This window comes from Cydia splendana, unplaced genomic scaffold, assembly GCF_910591565.1.
Source record: "Cydia splendana unplaced genomic scaffold, ilCydSple1.2 scaffold_68_ctg1, whole genome shotgun sequence".
Classification (NCBI taxonomy): Eukaryota; Metazoa; Arthropoda; class Insecta; order Lepidoptera; family Tortricidae; genus Cydia; species Cydia splendana.
Genome location: NW_026946898.1, coordinates 744,094 through 765,767, shown reverse-complemented (window position 1 = coordinate 765,767; position 21,674 = coordinate 744,094). Strand labels below are relative to the sequence as shown.

The 21,674-nt window shown below is 43.2% G+C and overlaps 2 protein-coding genes across 2 annotated transcripts; both read left to right on the top strand.

The window, feature by feature from the left end:
- The first annotated feature begins 2,961 nt into the window (after positions 1–2,961).
- Positions 2,962–4,632, top strand: LOC134805832 (uncharacterized). The gene has a single exon (XM_063779039.1). The coding sequence runs from the start codon at positions 2,962–2,964 to the stop codon at positions 4,630–4,632; it is 1,671 nt and encodes a 556-aa protein (XP_063635109.1).
- Positions 4,633–11,458: 6,826 nt separating this feature from the next.
- On the top strand, positions 11,459–12,241 carry LOC134805830 (uncharacterized). The gene has a single exon (XM_063779038.1). It carries the CDS (start codon positions 11,459–11,461, stop codon positions 12,239–12,241), a length of 783 nt encoding a protein of 260 aa, XP_063635108.1.
- Positions 12,242–21,674: the final 9,433 nt, after the last annotated feature.

Genomic DNA, 21,674 nt, shown 5'->3' with positions numbered 1-21,674 from the left:
ATTTACGTAAAGGAACATGTTAAAATAAAAGAAAGAAAGGATATTGTAAAGCTTGCATTTGAAATGAGCTGCGAAGTAGCAGCCGTAGAATTGAAGTCGCCAAACATTGTCATAATCTGTGTGTACCGCCCCGAGCATGACTTTCCTATTTTTAAAGACACTATAAAAACTATATTTAATAAAATCACGCGCGAAGGAAAGAAGATGGTCATGGCTGGCGATTTCAATCTCAATATCTTAAAGTCTGACAGTAGAATTAAGCAATTTAAAGACATTTTAATGAACCATAACTGTAAATACCTTATTAGTGAACCAACTAGAATTAAAGGGCAAAGTGCAACTTGTATTGACAATTTTATAACTAATTTAGACGAGAAGCTTTGCAAAGCTCAAGTTTTAGAAACGAAGCTATCGGACCATAATGTTATTACTGTAGAAATATCAATGGAGATAACAAAGAATAGAAAGTGTGAAAAATCTACCATACTCGTCAGAAATATGTCCAAATCGAATTATGAATATTTTCATTATCTAATTACTAGTGATTGTGATCTCTTACAGCAAATTGTTTTGAATCCTGACTCAAACTGTAAAATGAATTTACTTATAGAAGCAATAACTCACTATTTTAATATAGCTTTTCCGGAACGTAAAGTGTCAAAGCCCTCTTCTAATAATGTAAAATGGCATACAAAGGGCATATCAACGTCAAAACAAAACTTAGAGAAACTAGAAATATTACAACAGTTTACACCATGCGCTAAAAGAGAATCTCATATAAAAACTTATAAAAAACTTCTGCGTAAAGTACTAATTAGAGCAAAAAAAATAAGTTTATCAGAAAGGTTATATAAAGCCAAGAATACTGTCAAAGAATCATGGAAAATTATTAAAGAGCAAACAAAACAAAATAAAAAAACACATAATCATATTGAAATGATAACTAATGTAGATGGTAAACGCATAACAAATAATGAAGAAATTGCAAACACATTTAATGTATTTTTTTCTTCTGTAGCTGAAAAGACGGCAGGGCATCTTAATTGCGACAAACAAACATATATGGACTTTTTAGGTAAGGTTGAACGTCCAAATACACAAATCAAATTTGTTCCAATTGACAGAGTTGAATTAGTAAAGACAATAAAAAAATTGAAGGACAAGCGTTCCAAGGATATTTATAATTTAGATTCTTGTTTTATCAAAAAGGTATTTTTAGAAAACAGTTACTTACTAGAAATCCTACTTACTACAGTTAATAGTTGTTTAACGCAGGGAGTTTTTCCACAATGTCTCAAGATAGGGAAGGTGATTCCAGTTCACAAAAAAGGGGAAATAGAAGACCCTAACAATTATAGGCCTGTTTGCATACTTCCAGCTTTATCTAAAATATTCGAGTCTATAATCAAAAACAAAATAACTCAATATTTTGAACGTCACAGTTTGTTTAATTCGAACCAATTTGGCTTTCAGAAGGGGAAGTCAACAGGAATGGTATTACGCAAAGTTATCGATTTCGTGCTCACAGCCTTGGACAGATCGCAAAACTGCTCTAGTATTTTTTGCGATCTGTCAAAAGCGTTTGACTGTATCCGCCATGATGTACTCTTATATAAATTAGAGTACTATGGATTCAAACAACAAGAACTAGATTTAATAAAAAGCTATCTTAATAACAGAAGTCAAAAAGTATACATTAATGGAACATGTTCGCGTGAAATCAATGTCAATGTTGGTGTACCGCAAGGGTCTATCTTGGGCCCAATTTTATTCTTAATTTATGTAAATGATCTACCTGAGTGCATACCTAATTACGCTATGGTTACCCTATTTGCAGACGATACACATGTGGGCTTAAAAGATACAGACCTAGTTAATCTGGAACAGAAAATTAAGAGTATCATGATAACGCTTGGAAAATGGTTTAATGCTAACGGAATTATTTTAAACTCTAACAAAACTACAATATTGACATACCAAAATAAAAATAAAATTGACAGCATAAATACTAGTGACATAGGATTAACAAATGTAACTAACACAATATTTCTAGGATATCACATTGACAATAAAATAAACCACTCATTTCACATTGACAAAATTTGTAATAAAATTGCTTCTGGAAATTACGCACTATTAAAACTGAGGCCCTTAATAAATCGTAAGACACTTATATCGGCTTACTACGCACTTGTTCACGCTCATCTAAATTATGCCGTAACTACTTGGGGCAATGCTGTTGGAGTACAAAGAATTCTTATATCACAAAAACGAGCTATAAGAACCATATTTAGTTTACGCAAAGGCACTTCAGCCAGAGAATTCTTTATAACAAGTCGAATTATGACAGTAATTTCATTATTTATATTTAATAGCCTGTTAGAAATCCATAGAAGTAAAAATGATTTTAAATCACGGAAGGACATTCATACATATAACACGCGTAATAAGGATAAGCTGTGCGTTCCTACGACAAAGCTAATAAAAACATTTAAGCAAGGTATCTCCCTAAAAGTTACCCTTTACAACCTATTGCCTTTACAAATAACGAATTTAACATATATAGAATTTAAAAGTAAACTTAAACGTTTCTTTCAATGTAACCCATTTTACTCAATCAATGAATTTACAGATAAAATGAAAAATAATGACTTTCTTATATAAAATAATTCTAAGCATGCTTTATTTACACTATGAAATTGACCTTACCTATTTGATCATTTACTATGTTAATAATAAATTTTGATTTGTATAATTTTATCTACCTATTAAGACATTGCATGATTAGTTTTAGCAATGCCCTGTATTTGACTTGCTAGATGTAACGTTCTTTTGTTACTTGGCCAAATAAAGAAACTTGAAACTTGAACTTGAACTTGAGCCACCAAGAAGAGGTCTCAGTCCGTATCAAAGCGAGGTCGCGGTCGGCCTCCCTCCACCGGACATTACGTTGACCCTGCCATGGCCAAGGAAGACTTACACCGCGCCAAAAGGGAGGAAATGAGGTTAAGGGCAGAAGAGGAGGTGGCTGGTATACGGGTGCCAATTTCTACTCGGAGCCAGACTGGCGGCTTAAGTTCGTCCGTTCTGCCCGGTGCGCAGGATAACCTTTGTGCGGCTGCGCTCTCTCAGCGCGTACACAAGAGCCTGGATGGAATATCACATGTTGCCAAAAACTCCGGCCATCTAAAAGGCACCTTCGTGAAGGCATTAAAGGACGCCACCGCATCTATAAAAGAAACAGTCGATTGCCTTTTAGAGCGCACTTCTACGGAAGAAACAAGGCGACTGCAGGCACAAAACGACGCCCTGCGAGCTCAGTTGACTGAGCTTAAATCAGAGATGACCCAGCTGAGAGCGGACTTTCGGGACCAGTTCAGGCGAACGTCCCCAGTTCCGTCTCAGCCAAAAGAAAATACACAGCCGGCCAGTACCTCCCGCAAGGGTGCTGCAAAGGTTTCTAGCATGGAAGAAAATATGATGCGAACTATGACGGCCCAGATAGGACTGATGCTGGATGCGAGGCTAGGAGCCTTGGGGCTAGAGGGCAGGCTGCTGCCAGCCCAAACTATGCGGCCACCCTTGGCCCACGACCGGCGTGCGGAGCGAGCTACGTCTCTCCACTCCGGACCGACTGGACAAGACACGTGCACTGAACTCACAACAGGCACCCAGCCTGATTCTATAGCGGGAACGGTGGCGGTTGCTTCCCCTGCCTCTTCAGGCAGTAAACAGGGAGCCAAACCGAAACCAAGGCACAAGAAAACTACTCTTGCTGCTAACGAAGCGGCCACAGCTAGAGAGCTACCCCAGGAAACACCAACGCCTGCTGCGGCACCTCTGCGTGAAAACTGGAAAGACGCGTTGGGCAAGAAGGCCAAAAAGGCGGTCAAGAAACCAACAGCTGCGAAAACGTCCAAAACGCACGCGCCTAAGTCAGCACATAAAAGAAAACTCAGGCCTCCGCGCACTGCAGTCACTCTCACATTGAAGCCGGAAGCTGTGGAAGCTGGAGCTAAATATGAGACGGTTTTGGCTGAAGCCAAGAAACGCATAAACCTGGAGGATCTCGGGATTTCCGCTGTTCGCTTCCGAACAGTAGCTACTGGAGCTCGAATGCTGGAGCTTCCTCCGGACACGAAAGAAGCGGAAATCGCGGCGGATGCTCTAGCTGAGAAACTGCGGGAGGTTCTCGACCCTAATGTGGTCCACATCCAACGACCCGTGAAATGTGCTGACATCCGTGTCACGGGACTGGATGATTCAGCGATCGCTGAAGAAGTCGTAGCGGCCGTGGCTAAGCTCGGGAACTGCGCTGTTGAGGCCGTCAAGTCCGGTGTGATTGCGCGTAGCCACAATGGCTCTGGGTCGCTCTGGTTGAGCTGCCCTGTGGCTGCTGCCACAAAAGTTGTGGATGCGGGTCGGCTCAAAGTAGGTTGGATTTCGGCGCGCGTAATACTTTTGGACGCTAAACCCCTTAGGTGTTACCGTTGTCTGGAGACGGGCCACGTTGGTGCCAAGTGCGACAAGGGGGTCGACCGGAGCAACCTCTGTTATCGTTGTGGGGAACCCGGACACAAATCGCGCGAGTGTGTGGGCGTCATGCCGAATGTTTTATGTATTTATTATTGATTTTATGTTCATACACTTTTACATTTTACAGTTTTATGTTTTTACAATTTTATCTTTTTACAATTAAATTAAATTAATTTTATTATTTATTTCCAATGCAATTAATTATTTATTCCGAATCATTTAATGTTATATACAATGAATTTATTTTATATTCTAATTCAGTTAATAATTATTTACAGTAATTTTAATTGTTAATTAGTATTTCATGAATTTAACCTTTTTATATAAATTGATTTAAGTTATTGCAACAAATGAATTAATATAAACAATGAACTATGTACAATAAAATCAAATAGCAAATGTTAATGTTACATGTTTTGTATGTTCAAGCGGACAAACAGATCCCTTGTTATTAGTAGATAGTTTAGCGCGCAGCGACTGCATACGTCACGGCCATACCGGTTCTCCGCCGGCCGCTCTGCGCCCGCGCATTCTCTCGCGGCTACGCGAGTCAGTCCATCAGCCGCTTTGACGCGAAGTGCATGTCGTTGCGCCGCGCATTTGCACTGCAATCGCATTCCATTGCATTTTGCTCGCGCCTAATAGTTTTAAGTGCCTATCGCTTTACCATTTCTCCTTCTGTAAATATCTACTCTGTGCTTTCGCTTATGCATGTGTGTGCTCAAGAATAAAGCTACAAAACATACTGCTTGTTTGCTTTCTACGCCCGAAGCTAGCACCTAGACCAAGTAAGTGGATAGACCAGAGATATACTGCGTTAATACGCATACCACATTGGTGACCCCCTGCTAAACACCCCAGAATGGGAGGCGAAAACGGCACTGATGACAAAGGAGTACCGTTACAAAATGGCGCCGAGCACTTAACGGCCGAGTCATTTCGGGTTGGCGTCAAGGTGCCACCGTTTTATCCGGACAAACCCGCGCTATGGTTTGCGCAGCTGGAAGGACAATTTCGATTATCCCGATTAACGACTGATGAGACCAAATTTTATTATGCCATGGCGCAACTTGAACCTCAATATGCGGCGGAGGTTGAAGATATTATTACGTCACCACCAGAAGATGACAAGTACGGCAAACTTAAGTCGGAGCTGATTAAGCGCCTTTCTGCGTCACGGGAGAGGAAGGTACAGCAGGTCCTGAACCTTGAGGAGTTAGGAGATAGGAAGCCTTCACAGTTTCTTCGGCACCTTCAGAACCTGGCAGGACCTGGGCTACCCGACGACTTCCTGCGGTCCATCTGGTACAACCGGCTACCGAAGCGGACGCAGGATATTGTCGCGTCGCAACTTAAATCATCTCTGGAGGACTTGGCGGAGCTCGCCGATCGCCTTCATGACGTCGTCACGTCCGCCCCGCAGGTGGCAGCAGCAGATTTGCAGCAACCCCTGATGCTGCAGATTGCGGAACTGAGCAGGCGGATGCAGGCGCTGGATGCTAAGGTCGGTAGAATGTCCCGGCCCAGAGGAAGGTTGTCGAGTCACACCAGGCAGCGTTCAGCGTCCAAGAGGTCCAACTCCAACTACCGGAAGTTCCCCACCTGCTGGTACCATCACAAGTTCGGAGAGCAGGCTAAGCGGTACATCAAGCCTTGTGATTACCAGTCGGGAAATGCATCGGGCAGTCGGTGATGGCGGCGAGCGGCTGCCCTAGCAAAGGTCGCTTATTCATCATGGACTCCAGGTCAAAAATCACATTCCTCGTGGACACAGGTAGTGATTTGTGTGTTTTTCCGCGTAGTGTTTTAAAAGAACGTAGGCCGCCAACGAACTATAACTTGTGCGCCGCTAACGGCACTATGATAAACACGTACGGTTACGTGCATCTAGTGCTTAGCATAGGTTTGCGCCGCGACTTTGTCTGGCGATTTGTTGCTGCAGATGTAACAAGGGCGATAATAGGTGTAGATTTTTTAATTCACTACAATCTTATTGTCAATTGCAGGGAACATCGACTCATGGATGGCAATACACTACTTTCGACCGCGGGTTTGCCTGCCCGACCGTCTGACGACATTGCCTCAATCAAAGTTGTAACTGGTGAGTCTGTTTACCACGCAATACTACGGGAATATCCCGACATCACACGCCCATCTGGCATACATCGCACAACGAAACACAATACACTACACCATATCCGGACTACACCTGGACCCCCGGTGTACAGTGCACCTCGTAGGTTAGCTCCTGACAAGTTGAAGATCGCTAAGGAGGAGTTTTCTTCTATGCTCGCTAGTGGCATAGCCAGACCCTCCGAGTCCTCATGGGCTTCTCCCCTGCATTTGGCCCCTAAAAAGGACAATGGTTGGAGACCCTGCGGCGATTACAGGATGCTCAACGCGCGGACAGTACCTGATAGGTATCCTATCCGCCATATCCAGGATTTTACGCAGAGTATCACAGGCTGCCGCGTGTTTTCAACCATTGACCTTGTTAAGGCCTATAACCAGATCCCCGTCAACCCTGAGGACATCCCGAAAACCGCCATAACAACGCCGTTCGGTCTTTTCGAATTCCCGTTCATGACGTTCGGGCTTCGAAATGCCGGACAGACGTTTCAGCGTTTCGTGGATGAGATGTTGCGGGGACTTGACTTCTGTTACAGCTATCTGGACGACTTCTTAGTCTTCTCGAAGGACGAGAAGACCCATGAAGGCCATCTTCGTCAGCTGTTCACCAGGTTGCAGGATTATGGAATGGTGATAAACACTGCCAAGTGCGTCTTCGGAGCTGCAGAGGTGACATTCTTAGGTTACCGTATCTCTGCTGAGGGCACCAAGCCCCTCCCTGCCAAGGTCGACGCAATCAAGGACTTCCCACCGCCCAAGAAGGTGCGGGAGCTCAGGCGTTTTCTGGGTATGTTGAACTTTTATCGCAGGTTCGTACCCGGTGCTGCCCAGAATCAAGCTCATCTGAACGCTCTCTTGGTGGGTTCGGTGAAAGCTTCGCACCCAGTCCACTTTACATCGGCAGAGCAGGAAGCATTCGATCGCTGCAAGCAGGACTTGAGCCAGGCTGCACTTTTGGCTCATCCAGATGCACAGGCAAAGCTCTGCATAGTCACAGATGCATCCGATGTGGCTATGGGCGCGGTTGTACAGCAGTTCAACGAGGAGAAGGGCTGGGAACCGCTAGCCTTCTTCTCGCGCAAGCTGAGTTCTGCTCAGCAGAAGTACTCGCCTTACGATCGCGAACTCCTTGCGATTTATGAGGCGATAAAGTATTTCCGGCACATGGTCGAAGCCCGCGACTTCACCATCTACACAGACCATAAGCCGTTATGCTTTGCGTTCCATTCTCGCAAGGAGAATTGCTCGCCCAGGCAATTCCGTCACCTGGACTTCATATCGCAGTTCAGCACGGACATCAGGCACATCTCAGGTAAGGACAATGTCGTAGCAGATACTCTCCCTAGGGTCGAGGAGATCACACCACCGGTGGATGTGAACAGGCTAGCTGCAGCTCAAGACAACGACCCGGAGTTGGAGCAGCTGCTGGGTGGTGATAACTCGCTGCACCTGACGAAAGTCCAAGTGCCTGGGACAAATGCTGAGCTGTACTGCGATGAAAGTGGCAATTCCTCAACTGCTAGACCGTACGTTCCAGCAGAGTTGAGGCGTCAGGTCTTTGAAAGCCTGCATTCATTTAGTCACCCAGGAGCAAATGCATCTGCGAAGCTCGTGGCTGACAGGTATGTCTGGCCCGGGGTCAGGAGAGACTGTCGTGAATGGACTCGGAACTGTCTGGCTTGCCAGCGTTCGAAGGTCACTCGACACGTCTCCACTCCACTGTCATCATTTGACGTCCCCAAGGGCAGGTTCCTGAATATCCATATCGACCTGATCGGACCGCTTCCACTTTGTCAAGGTTTTAAGTACTGCCTCACCGCCATTGACCGTTTTACGAGGTGGCCTGAGGCAATCCCGATACAGGACATGACCGCCGATACCGTCGCACAGGCTCTGCTGCATGGCTGGATAGCTCGCTTCGGGTGCCCGGTGGATGTCGTCACTGACAGAGGACGCCAGTTCGAGTCTGCACTTTTTAAGAAGCTCTCTGAACTGGTAGGGTTTGTACACAAGCGTACCACCGCTTATCATCCTGCGTGTAATGGCATGGTGGAGCGGCTCCACCGCCAGCTGAAGGCCGCCATTACGTGTCACGCCGGCACCACCTGGGTTGAATCGCTCCCACTGGTGTTGTTAGGCGTAAGAAACTCCTTCAAGGAAGACCTCCAAGCCTCTTCTGTGGAGCTCGTCTACGGACAGCCCCTGCGAATGCCTGGTGAGTTTTTCAACCCAGGTGCTGATCCATTTCCTGATGTGACGGACTACTTGTCTCGGCTTCGCACGTTCACGAGAAACTTGCGCCCGACACCAGCTTCCCGTCACGTAGGTCAGCGTCGTACATTTATTTACCAACGTCTTCGCATGTGTTTCTAAGAGACGATACTCTGTGCAAGTCGTTGAAACCAGCGTACACGGGTCCCTATGAGGTTCTTCAGAGAGGTCCAAAGGTGTTCACTTTGCTCGTAAATGGTAAGTCTGTGACAGTATCTGTAGACCGGATAAAGCCAGCCTACATACTTCACGACACACACGCCAATCACATTACACATAAAACTAGAGATGGGTCGCGGGTATTTACCCAATTTACCCACCCAGGTAAATACCCGGTAAATACCCATCTACCCGGTATTTACCCGTATCTACCCAAATGGACGGGTAGATTCAATTTTTGTTGCACATGTCGATTTGTGTTAAAGTGGAGATATAAACCGAGTTAATGGTTGTAATTATTGTGTGTCATTTAAAATGAAATGGTTTAGCAGCTAAACCTTAAACCTGCAGTTGTAACTAAGGAATTTTTAGTGCAATTTTGATAAATATAAAAAAAAAAGGCCGTCATAAGAGTATTTTTTTTAGATTTGAGTAAATTATCGTACTTATACGTTGATAATACACATTCCATCTTCGGTCGGCGGGGGGTGTGGTTGGGGGGAGGGGGGTAAAAGTGAACTTTTTCATATTTCTTGGATTCTGTCATTAATATCGAAAAGTGTTGTATGTACAAACTAAAGTAGACATAATTTTATACAAAAAAGGTTATATACATTTTTCTCCTAAAACTAACTGTATTTGACTTATGAGCTTCCCAAGTTGTGATACTGCACAATTTTTTTTATTATCATTTATAAGTAGTCTTTATTTTCATCTTTCTAATGTATATTAAAAGCGTTTTAAAACATTTCCGGAAGCCGGGGAATGATTTTACACGATTTTCATAATTGTACTGATATGTTAAAATCGAACTTCACCTCATAGCCACCTTTCCGTAATTAGTTTGAACATACATTTTATGTAACATTATAAAAAAATACTTAAATTAATCTTATTTATACTCACATACCATTAAACACATCAAATTTAGAAGAAAAACGAAAACACCCGCGTATTTACCCGCGGGTAGGTAAATATCGGGTATTTACCGGGTAAATACCCGCTCTCGGGTATTTACCCGGGTAGTTACCCATCTCTACTCAACTCTGCAGAAGGCCATTGCGAAAGCCAAAGAGGTGGCTCGAGAGCAGAGGCAGGCCGTATCGAGTTGTTAGGAAAAAGCTCCGACCTTGGACGCCCCCACTGACCAGCAGTCTCCAGCCGGACCTCCTGGAGCTAGTAGTCAGTACTCTGTTTCCAGAGAGGGGCGAATTTGTGCCGCCAGCTATGGCGCCCAACATAGGACCACCAGACGTAGCGGGAGAGGTCCCACCAATAACGGAGGTTGAGCTCAATGTTGCCGTCCGAAAACTCCGGTCGAAAAAGACAGCTCCCGGACCAGACGGCATACCTGGACGTGCTTTGGTGGTAGCAGTCGGCGAGCTGGAAGAAGGAGTCAGAGGCCTCTTCACCTCTTGTCTGACTCAAGGGCGGTTCCCCGATAGGTGGAAAACAGGCAAGTTGGTACTGCTCCGGAAGGATGGGCGCCCACCTGATCAGCCATCGGCCTACCGCCCAATAGTGTTGCTCGACGAGACGAGTAAGCTCTTTGAGCGTATAATCGGAACTCGTCTCGTCAGGGGCTTGCAGCCGGGTCTGAGCGACTGCCAATATGGATTCCGCCCACCGCGCTCGACGCTGGACGCGATTGCCCGAGTAAGGGACTTAGCCGAGGAGGAGGTCTCTCAGGGTGGGGTTGTGATGTCTGTGTCACTAGACATCTCTAACGCCTTCAACACCCTGCCCTGGGAAACAATTACGGCGGCTCTAAAATACCACAACGTGCCCGAATACTTGCAAAAAATCGTGGCGGATTATTTTGCAGGCCGCGTTGTGATATTTCCAACCAAGAACGGCTGGGGGAGACGGGAGATGTCGTGCGGTGTTCCCCAGGGCTCGGTGCTGGGGCCGCTCCTGTGGAACATTGGGTATGACTGGGTCCTACGCGGGCCCAATCTGCAGGGGATCAGTGTCACGTGTTACGCTGATGACACTCTCGTGTCGGCCCGTGGCAGGACCCACAGGGAGGCCGCTTACCTGGCCACAGCCGGAGTCGCACTCGTGGTCCAAAGGATTCGGGCTATATAGGTCTAGAAGTGGCTCTGCATAAATCCGAGGTTCTGGTTTTCCATGGGTCTCGAAATAAACCACCGGAGGGGACTCAGATAACTGTGGGAGGAACTTCCATCGCCGCCGGGTCGACGATGAAGTACCTTGGACTCGTTCACGACGGTAGGAGGAAGTTTGATGAGCACTTCAGACGCCTGGCTCCAAAACTGCTGGCTGCAGCCGGAGCGCTTGGGCGGATCCTTCCAAATCTAGGCGGTCCAGGAGGAGCCTTTATCTGAATGTGGTGCGCTCAATGGCGCTCTACGGGGCGCCAATATGGGCGGATACCCTGAGTCCTCGGAGTGCGGCCCTACTGCGCCGTCCGCAGCGGGCCATAGCTCTCAGGGTGGCTCGAGCGTACCGCGACAACTCGCACGCAGCAGCCGGCCTGCTAGCAGGGAGCCCGCCATGGGACCTTGAAGCCAAGGTTCAATCCGCGGTCTTTTGGCGGGTGCTAGCAGCAAGGAGGGAGGAGAACTGGCCCGCCCCTCGTGAGGTCCGCCAGTGGCGTGAAGAGGCGCGAGACGTCCTCTACCAGCAGTGGACAGAGCGTCTGGAAATCCCGGGAGCTAGCCGGGACCTAGTGGCTGCTGTGCGGCCTGTTCTAAAAGAATGGGTCGAACGCAAGCATGGCGCACCCTCCTTTCATCTCACGCAGCTTCTGACGGGGCACGGCTGCTTCGGTTGGTACCTGTGTGAGAGGTTAGGAAGAGAGCCGACGACGGCGTGTCACCACTGTACCGGAGGAGTCGTGGATACGGCTCAACACACACGCGAAGAGTGCCCTGCGTGGGCGGAGCCTCGCACTGCCCTGTCCGCAGCTGTGGGAGGAGACCTCTCACTGCCGGCGCTAATACGCCGCATGCTCAGCAGTGAGGAGGTATGGGCGGCAGTGGCCACCTTTAGCGTCACCGTCCTGACACAAAAGGAAGCTGCAGAAAGAATGCGCGAGGACGATGCGAATTCGCTGCCTCAGCGCCGTAGGAGGCCGGGCCGGCGGCGAAGGGCCTACGCAGCCCGAATGATGCCGCCTTAACGGGAACCTGCGGGTGATGGGCCGGGAGTCTCATCACTCGCCTGAAGAGGTTCCGAGCTGGAAGGCCCTCAAGTGTTCCGAGGTGCCTTCAGCGAAGTAGGCTGCTAGAGCAGCCCCAAAAGATGAGCCCGCAAGGGCAACGCCGGCGGGGTATCGGAGGTCTACATTGGAGTTCCCGAAACCCCGTCCACAAAGCACGCGGCGGAACACCCCAGGGGTTTTAGTCCGTGGGAGTCGGGCATACCCACTTTGCTGCTCCCGGGCCAGTGGGATCCATAACGGATTACCCCTGGGTAACAAAAAAAAAAAAGGTGAGAACTGCGACCCCCCGCGGGTTGCTCACCTTGTCGTGGTGGAGGGGCTTAGTAACCGTGGCTTGGTCACCCACGGTGAAGCGTAGAGGCAACCAGGGCCGGCCTGTTTGAGGGACGGGCTGGCCCGAGGAGGACGCTCCAAGTGGGCTTGTTAAGCCCGCTTGCGACGCGTTGGAGGTGGACCGTCGAGGAAGAGGAGTGTCAGTGTTACGATGTGCCGTTCTCCCTGTCAACTTTCTGGCGCCCGTAGCTTCCTTGTGGCGCGGGCTCGGGGGGGGGGGGGGTCCGCTACAGTGCAGAACGGAGGCCAAGGAGGAAGGCGCGTCAAACCATCTGGCGCGCTTAGCGTGAAGGGCCTTCGGGCATTCGCGAGGGAGCCGCTCGTGCAGCCGGTGGGGTCGCGGATGAGTACGCAAGCACCAATGGGGCGGCGAGGCGGCATATGGGGGGTTTTTGGTGGGTGTACCGTGGGCCTCATTAGCCTAGACGGGAGTCCCACATAACCGCTCGGGTCACCCCCGCACTCGGGTGGTATGCGGAATGCTTTTTCCCCCCTAATTAAAAAAAAAAAGTGAGAACTACGACCTTTACAGAAACCAACTGCTACTAGAAAAGTGGGTTAGGTTAGAACTGTGACCTTCACAGAAACCAACTGCTACTAGAAAAGTGGGTTAGGTTAGAACTGCGACCTTTACAGAAACCAACTGCTACTAGAAAAGTAGGTGTAGGTTAGGTTAGAACTGCGACCCTCCCTCCCCTAGAAACTTACTGCTTACAGAAAAGTAGGTATAGGTTAGGTTAGAACTGCGACCCCTACAGTAAATAACTGTTTTAAAAAAAGTAGGTTTAGGTTACGTTACAACTGCTACCCCCCGTAGAAACGTAGGTACCTTTATTTATTAACAACAAATTCGGAATATCGTTGTTCGGAATTTAAAAAATAGGAATCACGTCAAATCGGTATTCAAAATTTCGGAATTATGACAATTCGGAATTCGTGATATCAAAAATCGTAAATGTAAAATTCGGTGTTTCTCCCTATCGGAATTGTTATATTCTGAATTATGTGACTCGGAATTTAAAAAATCGTCGGTTTTACTATTCGGAAACATAAAACTTCGTGATTTTCATCGTTCGGTAATTACGACAATCGGAATTTTGATGGGTCGAGCATTTAAAAATCGGAATAATAAAATTTGATATTTTAAAATTCGGCATAAAATATTTCGGAATTATGTAGCGTACCCATATTATGGTCGACCTTCACCGATACGTCTGATGGATGAAACTTATATTTTATGAAAGAAAATATGTTCCAGAACAGGTCAAGCCTATTTTTAATTAAGTTTTGAAAAAAAAATATTCTTCTTATTTCACCGACTTGTCTGACGAACGAAATAAGGTCCAATAGAAAGTATACAACTTCTACAGCATGAATCAGCTAGGTTGCCTATCTTTTTCCGGTCACTATTATGTGGTTGCCGAGTTTAAACAGGTGAGTTTATATAGATAATTGCACTCATCTGCCTGATGCTTGAATTATATGTATATCAAAATGATGGTAATTTTATTGCGAATACAGTGGTATAGGGTTGCTTACGAAAATCTGGTCACAAATAAGGGTTTCCAGGATTTTAAATAAAATAAGAGGGGAGGACTTGTAGCGATACCGTAAAATGGGGTGAAAAGACACGATTTTCAACTTCAAGGACGATTTTCGCCAATAATCCAAATGATAAAGAAATTTTTTTGAAATCAGCAATCAATTTTGCATTCGTAAAATCAACTTTTATCCATCCAATTCAGAGAAAATCAAAGAAAATTCCCTGTTTCTCCATATTCTTAAAACGGGGTCGATAGACACAAGAAAGGAAATATTAAGTATTATGTCACAGGCATCATATTTGGTCAATATTATGTTGATACTCTATTGGAAAATAGTATTAATAATATGTATCTGTTAAACAGTTATTTAATCCATATGGGTCATTCTTTGATTTGGTGTAAATCGGCGGGTCCACGGTAAAAAAATAAAATAAGTGAAATATTACAGTATATGAATAAAATACAACAAAGAAAAAGTAACTCTCCTTCGGCAAATTTTGTTAAAAGAGAACATAAACAATAAAAAAAAGCGTTTCATGTTCTTACCGTGGAAGAATAGTCATTACCGTGGGCGAAAAATACCGTGGTTCCGTGGTAATGACTACCACGGTAATGATAAAAACTATCATTTTGTCTCATAACCCTAAACATAGTTAATGTTCCGGAACATTCTTCCGATTACATCATAACAATTCGAATAAGTTATCATATCAAATAGGACTCGTATTAAAATGATTTCCACTTACCGAGAAATAAGACACACGGAAGTGACACATTTTTTTGGACGAAACCACGGTAATCGAGTTATTATTTAAAAATAAAATATATACGGGCACAAATGTTGAAGTGTGTACATACTGTCGATTAATAGGCGACGAAAGGCGCACGGTGGCAGTGTCAGGATATCAGCACAGCCTTCTATTGGACAGCTATATGATGTGCAAGTAGCATCCACTGAAATGACGGTACCGCGAGGCCGGAAAAGTTCGATGCTGCCATGTAGTTTTGTACGACACAATTTAATTTGTGCAATCAATAATGAATGTACAGTCACCGGCAATAATATGTTACACAGCGAAGGCCGCAAAAATATGTGACGCGCTCTTATCGCGCTACTAATAAGATCGTGTCAGATATTTTTGCGGCCTTCGCTGTGTAACATATTATTGCTGGTGACTGTACTAACTAGAGATGGGTAACTACCCGGGTAAATACCCGAGAGCGGGTATTTACCCGGTAAATACCCGATATTTACCTACCCGCGGGTAAATACGCGGGTATTTTCGTTTTTCTTCTAAATTTGATGTGTTTAATGGTATGTGAGTATAAATAAGATTAATTTAAGTATTTTTTTATAATGTTACATAAAATGTATGTTCAAACTAATTACGGAAAGGTGGCTATGAGGTGAAGTTCGATTTTAACATATCAGTACAATTATGAAAATCGTGTAAAATCATTCCCCGGCTTCCGGAAATGTTTTAAAACGCTTTTAATATACATTAGAAAGATGAAAATAAAGACTACTTATAAATGATAATAAAAAAAATTGTGCAGTATCACAACTTGGGAAGCTCATAAGTCAAATACAGTTAGTTTTAGGAGAAAAATGTATATAACCTTTTTTGTATAAAATTATGTCTACTTTAGTTTGTACATACAAAACTTTTCGATATTAATGACAGAATCCAAGAAATATGAAAAAGTTCACTTTTACCCCCCCTCCCCCCAACCACACCCCCCGCCGACCGAAGATGGAATGTGTATTATCAACGTATAAGTACGATAATTTACTCAAATCTAAAAAAAATACTCTTATGACGGCCTTTTTTTTATATTTATCAAAATTGCACTAAAAATTCCTTAGTTACAACTGCAGGTTTAAGGTTTAGCTGCTAAACCATTTCATTTTAAATGACACACAATAATTACAACCATTAACTCGGTTTATATCTCCACTTTAACACAAAAAGACATGTGCAACAAAAATTGAATCTACCCGTCCATTTGGGTAGATACGGGTAAATACCGGGTAGATGGGTATTTACCGGGTATTTACCTGGGTGGGTAAATTGGGTAAATACCCGCGACCCATCTCTAGTACTAACTAATATAGTTTTGGGCACTTAGTAAATACTAACCATAAAGTTACATTTAAATTCACTTTTAGCTCATGTTTTGATGAAACCTGATCAGGCGACAGGCTAGTGATGTGCCGGCGAGAAATTTCTCGTTCTCGAGAATTCCTTCCCCTGGAAATTCTCAGCGATTCTCGAGAAATTTCTCTTGGACGGAAATTTCTGAGAAAGTACATATAATCAAAACAATATCAAAATTCATATTTTTTAATTTATAACTGTTAGTGATTAATAACTATGCGTAAGGAATTCGAACCAATTAGACGATACTAAAGGTCAACTTCTCTTTGTTCTCGAGAAATTTCCGAGAAACTTCTCGGGAACGTTCTCCATAGAAGCTTTCCAGGAGAAAATTTCCGGATTGAATATTTAAGAAAAAATACTGGTTATTTCGAGTTAATATTGTTTAGAAGCTCAAATAGTCTGGATTTATGTTATGTACAGCTGTTGGCTTGATAAGTTGGTTTCTGCCAAATGAAATGAACGTTCTAAGCTATAATTTAATTTTGTTCCCGAGAAATTTCTTGAAATGTTCTCCGCTACATTTGGCGTTCATGTAAAACAGCCAATCCATACCGATATTATTATACACAAATGCGAAACTGTGTCTGTCTGTTACCTCTTCACGCTTAAACCGCTGGACCGATTTGGACAAAATTTGGTATGAAGATAGATTGGGCCCCGAGAAAGGATAGTTTTTATCAATCATCATCATCATCACGCAGACGAAGTCGCGGGCAGAAGCTAGTTGTGCAATAATAAAACAAAAAATGTTTCATATGAAAGAACTTTGAAACTGTTTTGACAAACTGTAATAAAATATAATATTATGGAGTTAATACAAAATGACTAATTTCTACTCAATAATTAAATGTACGGTAAATATTTAATAAAACAGATTTGAAATATTTGGCAGAGAATCATGGTCATGTCATGAACTATCTCAGGTACCTAGTTTATGAAACAAAAGAAAGCCGCCAAATTTTCCTGTACCCTGTACATAACGCTTATCGCCAATAATACTCCATTGTTTTATTTGCATGTGATTTTTTTTAATCTCCAGGTAATTTTTGAATACGGAAGGGTACAAATGCTTTTTTCTCTCAGTGTCATCAATGCCAGGGTGGACTGTTTTTACACCACAATGAGGAAACGCTGCACATCCCTGGTGCGCAGAGTACGGGCTAGTTCCAGCGGCATCTTGAGGGCGTTCGCAGAGAGGTTTGACTGCCAGTACCTGAATCACTGTCATATGATTCACGTACTGGTGTCCAAGCCTCTCTAAGGCTCTTATTGTTTGTTGTTTTAGTATAAGTTAGAATATAATGATTTAATTTATTTTAATTTAAATTATTGAATTTAATTTATTATAATTTATATGAATTTTAATGTAAAATAGTTAATTTAATTTTAATCTTAATTTTAATATAATAAGTAAATGTAAATGTAATATGATCCTAAGTTGGTCGAAATAAACGATTTTTATTTATTATTATTAATGCTAAGAAAGTGGACGATTGTGACAAATCAAACGTGTTGATAAATTAAAATTAAAAAGGTAAACTGTTTGAGTAGATACTTTAGAACTTTGTCGGCCGATGGATGTATCAAAGACGTGTGTTCATTTTGTGATGCAGTGTATAGATGCAAAAATATCACAAGATTTGGTACGGCATATGATAAATTGCGAAAAAAGTCCGGTTGAAGTAAAACACGAATTAGGAAAGAAAGAACCTGAAGTGATTAATCAATCTGGAGTGTTTCGGATGAGCCCATATTACAGGGAATACATTTAATGAGGTAACCTTTAATGTGTTTTTCCAGTAGCTAATACATAATAGTATATTACGATACAAAAGTAGTACGAAGTGCAAAATTAGAAAATTCGCAACGAGTGGTGATAAATAATTAAAACAACGACCGACGGGAATGTTTTAAATCGACACGAGTTTCGAATTACCTGTTTAACAAAAATGTGTTTTATTTAATAACTATTTACCATTTAAACGGTACTGAATGAACCCGAGAAAGTTCTCCGGAGAACATTTTCAAGAAATTTCTCGGAAATTTCTCGAGAACGAAGAGAATTTTGCCTTTAAAGGTTTTAGAAGAACTAAAATGTACTGCGAATACCTATACATTACTAATATCAACACATACAAAAAACAAATAATCTAATATTTATTATATTTAAAGTACTTTCTCGGAAATTTCCTTTCGAGAGAAATTTCTCGAGAAGCTTCTCGCGATATTCTCTTGTTTCCGAAACTTCTCGAGAACTGCCCATCACTAGGCGACACGCGTTGGTAGTGACATTTTGACCCACAGAACACCCGACTAGAAACCTAATATTGGCCATTTTGTTCGCGACGCAAATCACCAAACTGTGAGGCGCGGGAGGGGTGCTCCCGGCGTTGCGATTGGTCGTGGCGCGCTGACACGTGTAAGCGTAGGGATGGGACATGTTCATTACTTGCAGTGGTACTGGTACCAATGGTACCGTAATCTGTTGCGGTAAAATAATCGTTATCAATAAAGTCCACAGATTAATTACTTCAAAATATTCATACAATATAATCATTCATTAGGTACTTTAAAAATGTATCTAAAAATGTTACTTTGCATATTATTAATGAGCTAAGATTGTAAACATAAGAAAAACTGTAACGATTTCGATGAAATTTGCTATATGGGGTTTACGGAGGCGAGGCGTTTTAACTCTAGGAAAACGCGCATTTTAGATTTTTTATGTTTGCTGTGCAAAGCTCGGTCTCTCAGATATTCCGTTTTTATTAACGCTGTTTTCTACAGTAGTACCGGTGAGGCACCACGTCACTGACACAAAGGCAAAAGCCGCTATACACCAATGCATGCATGCTAATGAAAAATACTGTATTATTTTCCTAGTCTAATTCATACTAAACAACCATGCATAATCTATTTAAAGCATCTAAGTTCCTACGTTTACGAATAAACCGACGCGACAATTTTGTATATGATCCCAGCACATCTGTAAAATTAGTTTGGTTACGGCAATAACATAAACAAATATAAAATAATATAAATGTGTAATAAATTTCACATTTCGTCGGAGTCCATTTCAGTTCATCATCAGGTCCATCTCGTGACCCAAGACCTTACTGCTCACCTAGAGGATTCTAATAAACCCACACAACATGTGTCTATCACAAACCAACACCGATTTCCCTCGCACTTCTTCAAAGTTCATCATCAGGTCCAGCTCGTGGCCCCCCACCTTACTGCTCACCTAGAGGATTCTAATAAACCCACACAACATGTGTCTATCACAAACCAACACCGAGTTCCCTCGCACTTCTTCAAAGTTCATCATCAGGTCCATCTCGTGCCCCCCCACCGTACTGCTCACCTAGAGGATTCTAACAAACCCACACAACATGTGTCTATCATAAACCATCACCGAGTTCCCTTGCACTTCTTCAAAGTTCATCATCAAGTCCATCTCGTGACCTAACTGCTCACCTGGCTTCTTAAAAAAAAATTACATCATTCATTTATTATTAATAAATCAATCATGAATTTCAAAAATACACTTTGGTGGCAAACGCAGCCTATGGAAACTATACTACTAACTAATGGCGCTTGCAACTAGGAGAATGTCACATGGGCGTTGCTCTGAAAACCTGCTAAAATATGATCATTTTCTTATTTTGATGCTACCTCAATAATGGTACTACTAACTAAAAACTAAACTACATACTACATATACCCACTAAGATAAACTACCAACTACCTAATTAAAACTATAGATTTTACAGATCAATTTTATTTATTCTCAATTAAAAATGAAAGAGAATCACAATTATCTTTTACATTTCTTAAAATGGTACAATATGGTTCGAGCGAAAGCACGAATTTACCGCAATTGACAAAACCATCACCGTCACATCACTAGTTGTTGACGTGAAAGGGATAGCACATTGCATTTTCAAGTTGACGGAAAAGGACGGGCTACTTCACTGCCGCTCAGTACAATCATATTGACCAGTATAAAATGAACCCCGCGGACAAGAAATAATTTTCAACAAAATAGTGATTTTGACTTACCTGTGGAATGTTATTCCATCTGTTTTATAACTGGAAGTCTTAGATGACTTGCCACACCATTTCACACTGCAAAATCCCATGATTTGAATAAATTGCGATTTATTATCGTAAACACGCGCACACTGTTAACAGGTCGTGAATTTGGACGCAACTGATCGGAGCCATGGTATAATAATATACTCCGCCTGGTACTCCATTCCCGTCTTTTCTAGGTCACCTAACTGACACGGGCCTACGTCATCATGCGACAGCGCTATATGATAATATGCGATAGCGCTATATATAGCGGCCATGTTGTTGTGACGTAGGCCCGTGTCACTCTGGGAATGGAAGACCATGTTTTATTAGACTATGATCGGAGCGGTGCGCGTGAAATATTTTATAAGCGCTATTGCTCGCACGAGTGGAGGCCGCGAGTCGTCCTATAAGCTATGTCTATAGGGGTTGGTCTGTGGGCCTGTAACACGAGCAAATAATTAAAACATAGATTGTACTCCTCAAACGGTGACACTTTTGTTCAACAACTTTTAAAAATTATGATTATGAAGTATTTAGAGTCCCTATTTTTCATACAAAATAAATATTATCTTCAATGGACGCCATCGCCACGCCATATCATTGTGATTGACGTTGCTTGTCACTTTGTCACGCCTTAAACATAACAAAATTCGCAATACATTGCGTCTTAGAATACACTTTAAAGTGTATTAAAAATCAAACCACAAGTTATTTTTAAAAGTCGCTGAACAAATGTTGGTCAGTATGAGGAGTACAGCCTACAGTTTAATTTTTTGCTCATATTACAGGCCCCACCCGGTACCTATAAGGTGCTAACATATTAGTTGCAGATATTTTTACAGCTGATGGTACTGGGTTCCTGGAAGCTATATATAATGTTTCATACTTAAATATTTAAGTATGAAACATTATAGCTTTTACGATATTTTTTGGAGAAAACTGAAAATCAAATTTGCTACGTAAAGACATCCTGTTAATGCTCAGAGTAAATAACTAATGGAGCAGCTACGCGCACTAATTTCTATCTAAAAAAATCTGTCGTTTTCGGCGCGGGCACATCTCGGACACTGGCGATCAAATGTATGAAACAAACGCGTTCCTACGCACACAGTCTAACGGCCTGGCCACGACATTGGTCTAAGGCGACTGGCGAGGCGTCTGGCGGCGCGGCAAACGCGAGCGACCGCCAGGCATGCCACGTACTTTCAGTAGCGGCGGCAGCGACTAGGAGCGGTTGGGACGTAGACGTATTTAATAACATGTTTTTTTTTT

Coding starts and splice junctions, on each gene's coding strand:
- LOC134805832 (XM_063779039.1), top strand. CDS start 2,962: ATGGCCAAGGAAGACTTACACCGCGCCAAAAGGGAGGAAATGAGGTTA.
- LOC134805830 (XM_063779038.1), top strand. CDS start 11,459: ATGGCGCTCTACGGGGCGCCAATATGGGCGGATACCCTGAGTCCTCGG.